The 7270-nt window shown below is 43.7% G+C and overlaps 1 protein-coding gene across 1 annotated transcript in view; it reads right to left on the reverse strand.

The window, feature by feature from the left end:
* Positions 1-617: 617 nt before the first annotated feature.
* The window catches only part of Dhrs7 (dehydrogenase/reductase 7), a 14977-nt gene continuing 8324 nt past the window's right edge, over positions 618-7270 (reverse strand). Inside the window, exons 4-7 of the mRNA XM_021179195.2 lie at positions 6828-7067; positions 3655-3777; positions 2788-3003; positions 618-882 (exon numbers count right to left, since the gene is read on the reverse strand). Of these exons, the coding sequence (XP_021034854.1) occupies positions 838-882; positions 2788-3003; positions 3655-3777; positions 6828-7067 (624 nt within the window). The 3' untranslated portion in view covers positions 618-837. The remainder of the gene's footprint in view (positions 883-2787; positions 3004-3654; positions 3778-6827; positions 7068-7270) is intronic.

Genomic DNA, 7270 nt, shown 5'->3' on the forward strand with positions numbered 1-7270 from the left:
CCTTAGAGAGCAGAAGATGACCACTGAAAGACCTTGCTAGAATAGCATGCTGGGGACCTTCCACTAGAAGGTTGTAACAACACTCCCTTCCCAAAATGGCCCAGCAAAACAAACTTTACAAGAAAGCCCTGACCCCACAAGGCAGGTACAGATAACGATCTAGAGTGTTTCAGTTCCCTCTTCTGGTGACAAAGACCTCACCTCACCTAGGGACATCAATGCTGCTTAGGGAAAGTGGTGAAACACTTGCCTCCCTGGAAGGGAGAGGCTAATTACCATTTCTACAGAGGGGGATAAAAAGGTCAGCTTGGGCCAACAATGGGCTTAAACCGACTAGTGTTGTTATCAAGGCCTACCCTTAAATTGTATAAAAAGTGTGTGCTTAAGAGATTCGGGGTCACCTCTGCCCCATTGCAGGACAGCCCGACAAGCCGGATCAATAAACCTCTTGCTTATTGCATCGACCTCTGTCTCTGTGTTTCTGTGAGTGAGACATCCTGGATGGCAGGCTCCTTTGGTCTTACAGAAGCACACGTGACTTGAGACAATGTCAACTATGTGACTACAAGCCCTTAGTTAGGTTTCTGTTAACCTCATTCTACGTCTGCAGTCTTAAATATGTTAAATGTTATTTTATTCAAAAAGGTGCCATATACTCTTGTACAAAGGCAAGATACAGGACCAAGTTTTCTTTATTATCCATTACATACTGAATAGAAAGTTGTATCAAAAATTAAACCCGAAAGTAGTCACCGGCCCTCCTTCTGTGTGCAAGCTTACTGTACATACGCTGTTTTTCATTCTCAACAAGTGGCTCAGACATCTCTGGTGGTTGTTTCAATCCTTCTTTGCCTTAAAGAATTTATAAGGCAAGTCTGGATCCTGTAAAAAAAAACAAGAGTAATATGAAGCAGAACCAGACCGTCCTCTCTTGACCAGTGTCTGACAACAAGCTTCTCTGTCTAATGCTTCATTCAACCAATAGGGAGCTTTGTAAGCCTCTGGCAAACACTTTAATCGGGAGTAAAACATCACAACCAATATCTACATACACTAGCAAATATTGCCCTCCGGCTTAGCATCTTTGTTTTCTCCAGGTGGCAAGAATTCCATTAATTCTTTTCTACTCTTAAACAGTGAGTGCTCTTCTTATGTCTCTGGATCACACCCACCGAGAGCCTACAAGTACACAAAATAGATCAGAGTCTCTGGGATTTAAATATCTCTGGCTGATTCAGGCGGTGCAGGCTGTTAATCCCAGCACTTGGGAGGCAGAGGCAGAGGGAGCTCTGGAAGTCTGGGGCCAGCTTGGTTTATGTAGGGAGATCAAGAGTAGTCAGGAATATATAGGAAGGAAGGAAGGAAGGAAGGAAGGAAGGAAGGAAGGAAGGAAGGAAGGAAGGAAGGAAGGAAGGAAGGAAGGCAAAGAAAAGAAATATTTGGATGTGTCTAAAATTATTTATGAGCTTTTGATACACTATTTGCAAGATAAAACAAGGCAACTTGTTAACCCCTAAATGTGGTTATTGTTGGGAAAGGTAAGCAATTACTCATCCAAGAATTTACCGAAAGACAGACAAAAATAATTTTTGTTGTTAGTGGCTTACTTGGGATGAATTCAGGTTTCTAAGCAGCAGGAGGCAGCCTCCTATAGAAGGAACCTGGCAGCCTTCTTGAAGTGTTCTATTGTTACACAAAAAGCACCTTTATCAAGTCAGTTTCCACACACCACAACTTCTTACCTGACCTACGGGACTATCTGGAAAGACCCTTCAGCAATTCTCAGCCATGGGAGACTTCCTGGTTTGCCAGGCCTGTCTCCAGACTAAGATATGCAAAGGCTCAAACCTTCAAAGGAAGAGCCCATAAAATTTCAGATCATCACTGACTGACAAAAGGCTACTTCCAGGGCTGGTGAGATGGCTCAGTGGGTAAGAGCACCCGACTGCTCTTCCAAAGGTCCAGAGTTCAAATCCCAGAGTTCAAATCCCAGCAACCACATGGTGGCTAACAACCATCAGTAACGAGATCTGGCGCCCTCTTCTGGAGTGTCTGAAGACAGCTACAGTATACTTACACATAATAAATCTTAAAAAAAAACAAAAAAAAACAAAAAAAAACCCAAAACTTAAAAAAAAAAAAAGCTACTTCCAAGCTTAGGTGCCATCACTCCAAGATTCCTGCCAAATACAATAGTTCTGCTAACATTCTGTAACAACTGATAATCTAAAATGGAACATAGCCATTGCCCTGTGTGTGTGTCTGTGTGTTGTGTGTGTGTGTGTGTGTGTGTGAGAGAGAGAGAGAGAGAGAGAGAGAGTGAGGCCATTGCCCTGTGTGTGTGTCTGTGTGTCTGTGTGTTGTGTGTGTGTGTGTGTGTGTGAGAGAGAGAGAGAGAGAGAGAGTGAGACATCAGCCAGAAACAGTCAAGAAAAGAAACAGTCAAGAAATAAGAGGTGCTCTGTTTTTATTTAGAAAAATAGTCCTAAAGCAAGTGAAATCATGAAACAGACAGTGAGGGGGCTATATGAAACACTAATGAAAAGAGATGCTGACAACCTTTGATTTGATTTTTCCCTATACAAATTGTACTCTTCCAGATTAAAAGTCATGTAATAAACCATCGGATATGCTGTATGGGTACAGAACCTGTTCTCTGTTCATTGGTACTTTATTCATGAGACGGGTGTGGAGTCAGAAAAACAACAGAAATCTTTTAAGAACATTGAAAAGTGCTTTCCCTCAGGATCCATACAATATTGTGAAGAAATAGATAATTGCTCTTACCAAATTATTCTTAAAGTTTTGGATTCTTTTCTTCCCCAACTTGCAGTTTAGCCATGCGGCCCAGGTTGGCATATACTGCCATATGTATGCCCCCAACAGCACAGGTTGGTCAGAGATCCAAACTTCCCTCAGATCATTGGCCATGGAGATGAGCATCAGCCGCACACAGCGGCTCGTTGGCATCTTGTAACTCTGGTCTATGTCGTTTCTCATGGACTGAAAGTCAACAAGAAGTTTTACACTGAAGGTCCCGACAGTTTCATGCAAATATCATCTAGGAAGGACCCACAGGCCACCTGTCAGCCAGACTCTTTCAGGGTGGGACCTGTCAACTGGGAGTCTTCACAGGTGCCACTGGAGGGTTCTAAACTATGATATTTCAAAGAGCCTAAAAGGAGTTAGACATTCACCAGGCAGCAATGCCGAAGGCCCTCTGCTCTTAGTCACAATTGTCTCATAATAGGGTACAAATGCCCATTTCATTATCACATTTTCAAAAATATCAAATTACCAAGATTTACAGGAAGGGCTAAGAATGTACATTTCAGAGGTAATATGGTTATTTAGAAGGGGTGAGGCCCTGGCTTCAATGGCCAGCACCATACAACATAAAACATACCTTATGTTTAGCAAATGGAATTACAGGGAGGAAATGAAAAGAGATACAAGGACTTTCTTAATAAGAGTGGTGGATCCATGCTGGTGAACCACTTATAAATGCAAGTCTGGCAATGCACTAGCTGGTATTAAAATGAGGCACTGAAGTATTACCTAGTACTAAACACCGTCCTTAACGCTGCCATTTTCTAAACTGGTACCTGATACACACGACCAAGCCACAGAGCTAGCAAAGGATGATTTTTTTACCTTAGTTACTTCCTCAGTGAGGGCGTTCTTCACAATGTCGGACTGCACAGGCCCCGGGTAAACATTGCAAAATGTTATGCCTGGATATTGGCTAAGCTCACTATGGAGGGCATTGAAAAAACCCTAAGGACCGCAAAAACAAGAACATAAGAAAAAAGAGGAAAGGATAAAGTAAAGATAAAAAGGAGACAGGTTATCCAAATAGACACTCTGGAATGAACAGGTGGTACACTGATGTACGACTAGCAGGCTTCATTTATTTATCCAATCATTTTAATGTTGCAGTATATGTGATTGAACCTATGACCTTGAACACATTAGGCAAGGGCTCTAACACTTACATCTTTGGTGCTTTTTACAGTAATTTATTTGTTTCTTTGGGGGTGGAGTGCCAGGGCACAGTGTGGGAGAGAGAGTGTGAGTGCAGGCTCTCTCAAGCTTGGTGGCAGGTCCTTCCCTACTGAGCCATCCTGCCAGCATCCTTTGTACACTTTATCTGGAGACAGTGGTCTGAGTTTGCCAAACTAGCTTTGAACTTATTTGCAGTCTTAAATGTTCAAATCTCTTATTTTAGCCTCCCAAATGCTTACTTAGGATTATAGATAGGCCTGTGCCACTAAGCGTAGCTCCAACTAGGATTTTTTTAAAGATTCATTTTTGTTAATTTAAATTGTGTGTGTGTGTGTGTCTGTCTGTCTGTCTGTCTGTCTGTCTATCTATACTTGTATGTGGTTGTATGTAGGGTAACCACTTCCAGATTTGAAAATCTACTAAAACCCACAAATTCCTGAGCCTGAAAACCCACCAATCCCTGGGCTTGGCTTGAAATTCCACCAATCCCCACTCTGGAAATTTCCACCCTGAAAAACTCTGCCACTATCACCACCACCACCACCACCACACACACACACACACACACACACCACACACACACCCCAAGAAACCTTATACAAAGACTGTCTCCTGCCCAGTTCTCCCTGGAGGAGAGGCAGCTACCCTCCTGGGTTTTTTCCTCCCAGGAAGTCTCTTGTGTGAGGTTTGTTGTGTGGCATGATTCTGTGGTATTCCTTGACTCCTAACTACCAGGATACCACTCAGGACAGAGCTGTAACACCTCCATCTGGGAATCCTTCCCTGTCAGAGCTGCAACACTCCACTGGGGAAGCCCCTTCAGATGCAGGATGTCTGAAAAGGGTTATAACAGAATGTTCAAAGGAAAAATGAAACATTCCATCTTGCAGCAAAACTCCTAAAGTTCAGGAAGCAAACGACTCAAAATAACTTCAGGAAGTCCTTGAAGTCGAGCAGTGGTGGTGAGACTTTAATCCCAGCACTTGGGAGACAGAGGCAGGCAGATTACTGAGTTTGAGGCCAGCCTGGTCTAGGACAGTGAGTTCTAGGACAGCCAGGGCTACACAGAGAAACCCTGTCTCAAAAACAAAAACAAAAAGGAAGTCCTTGAAATTGACCAGACTCACTAGGCTCCTCCCACCTCAAGCATATATATATATATATATATATATATATATATATATATATATATATATATATATATGATGTCAGGACTGCTGAGAGTTGCTGTCAGACAAGCTGAGCTAGCTGTCAGAAGCAGAGACAAGACAACTGTCTGGGAAAGGCTCAGACCAACTGAGCTTATGGAAAAAGACACTCTCCAAGCTAGAGTGCTGCCTGCAGGCGGTGCAATGTGCTCCAGGTTTCCCAGCTTCTGTGAGCTGTCACCCATGCTGGGGTAGGCTTTGGGGATGCAGCTGTCACTGGATCATTTCGATTCCTGTAAGTAATTCCTCATAGCCATCTGTAACTCCAGTTCCACGGAATCCAGTGCCCTCTTCTGGTTTCCATGGGTACTGCATGCATGTGGTGCCCAGACATAAAATAAGTAAATACTTTCTTTTAAAGTTTACTGTAACTTCTAGGAATATGAGAAGGAAACGTGTTTTTTAAAAGGCTTCCTGGGACATGGTGGTGAGTGCCTGTGAGGCCAGCTCTTGGGAGATATAGGCAGGATTTGAAGCTCAAGGTCAGTCTGTGGTAGAAGAGACAGTTCCAGAACAAAAAGCCTCCTAGTCTCAGCATTTCTTCTACTTAAGTACTGCTATAACTTCTGTTGTACTTCTGCTGTAACTGTTCACAGTTTGCCAGAAGATCCAACCCAAGAATAAAACAGAGAGTCTTGGAGGGCAGGTCAGACAGCTCACCTGTGGTTTTGTTGTTGTTGTTTTTGTTTTTACTGCATCTGCCTGTCTGAGATGGGACTGTCTTTACAGGAGGTTGATTGACAGGCCCTTACTAAATCTGAGGAGAGCATCCAAGCTGCCAGCCTTCATCCCTGTGCGCTGTTGGTTCTGCATGGCAGAGGTGGGTCCTGCTGAACTACAGCATCCATTTCTGTGACGGCATGGTGGCCTGCAGCACTGAGCCACTATGCCAGTGGTGGAACACACCACTGGAAATCTCCTTCCGAGCAAGTCGTGGGTTCCCTCATTGTCATACAGAATTTACTGTTCCTTCATATTGACTCTCTAGCCAAAATGAAAAGCTCATTCCTTTCTCACCAGATATATAACATAAATCAAGCTTTTTATCTTAGTCATAGACCTAGCCAGAATGTCTTCTTCCAAAGAAACCATAAGAAATAGAGTCACGTGTTCCCTAAGATAACCCGGCCCAGGACTAATCAGTCTCTGATGTGCAGGAACAAGGAAACAAGAGAAAACAAAGAGCGAGGAAAGGGGAAGGAAAAAGAAGTCACAGACCTAGAACACGCACAGAGGAAAGGAGCGGTAAGGCGGAGTTGCGCGGTAAGGCGGAGTTACGGTGAGGCCGTGGTGGGGTTGGAGCAAGGTGAAAGGCGAAGCACTGAGCAGGTCACCCTAAGAGAAGAACTGCAGTCTCATCCTTACATCCCCAGGGTCTGATGCAGCATGTGATACAGTACTGGTGCTCACAGCCTGGATTGATGGGTTGATGGGTTCTACACAGGTGTGATGGGACTCAAACGGTCCTTTTATTATCTAAGGAGAGATACCAGCTTCCCTTGTGTCAGTCTCCTGCTTAAGGCCCAGTTCCAATCAGCACACCCACTCAAAGTCTTATTATGCCACAAGCACACACACGGGTCAGCTTTCTCAGCTGCATGTGAGCCACCTTACCCGAAGAGCATGCTTGCTGGCACAGTAGCCACTGGAAAGGGACACAGAGGCAATCCCTGCGATGCTGTTCACAGTCACAATCTTCCCTTGTTTCCTCTCTATCATGTAAGGCAGGACACACTTGGTCAAGGATACTGTCCCTATGTAGTTCAGATTTATCAGCTCCTTGAAGACATCCAAGTTGGTTTCTAGAACTAAGGAACGCTGGGTTCTTCCACCGTTGTTGACCAAAATGTCAATCTAAGAATCAGAAAATGGGTTCTTAAAGACAGTCTAAGAAAACGATTGCTCGTATTACTAACCTGAAGAGTAACTGGGACAGGGGTGTGGTTCTATAAAATAAAATAAAATAAAATAAAATAAAATAAAATAAAATAAAATAAAGGGAAAGTAGATGTTGTGGCCCACATCTTTAATCTCCGCACTTGTGAGGCAGAGGCAGG

This window comes from Mus caroli, chromosome 12 (assembly GCF_900094665.2).
Source record: "Mus caroli chromosome 12, CAROLI_EIJ_v1.1, whole genome shotgun sequence".
NCBI lineage: Eukaryota > Metazoa > Chordata > Mammalia > Rodentia > Muridae > Mus > Mus caroli.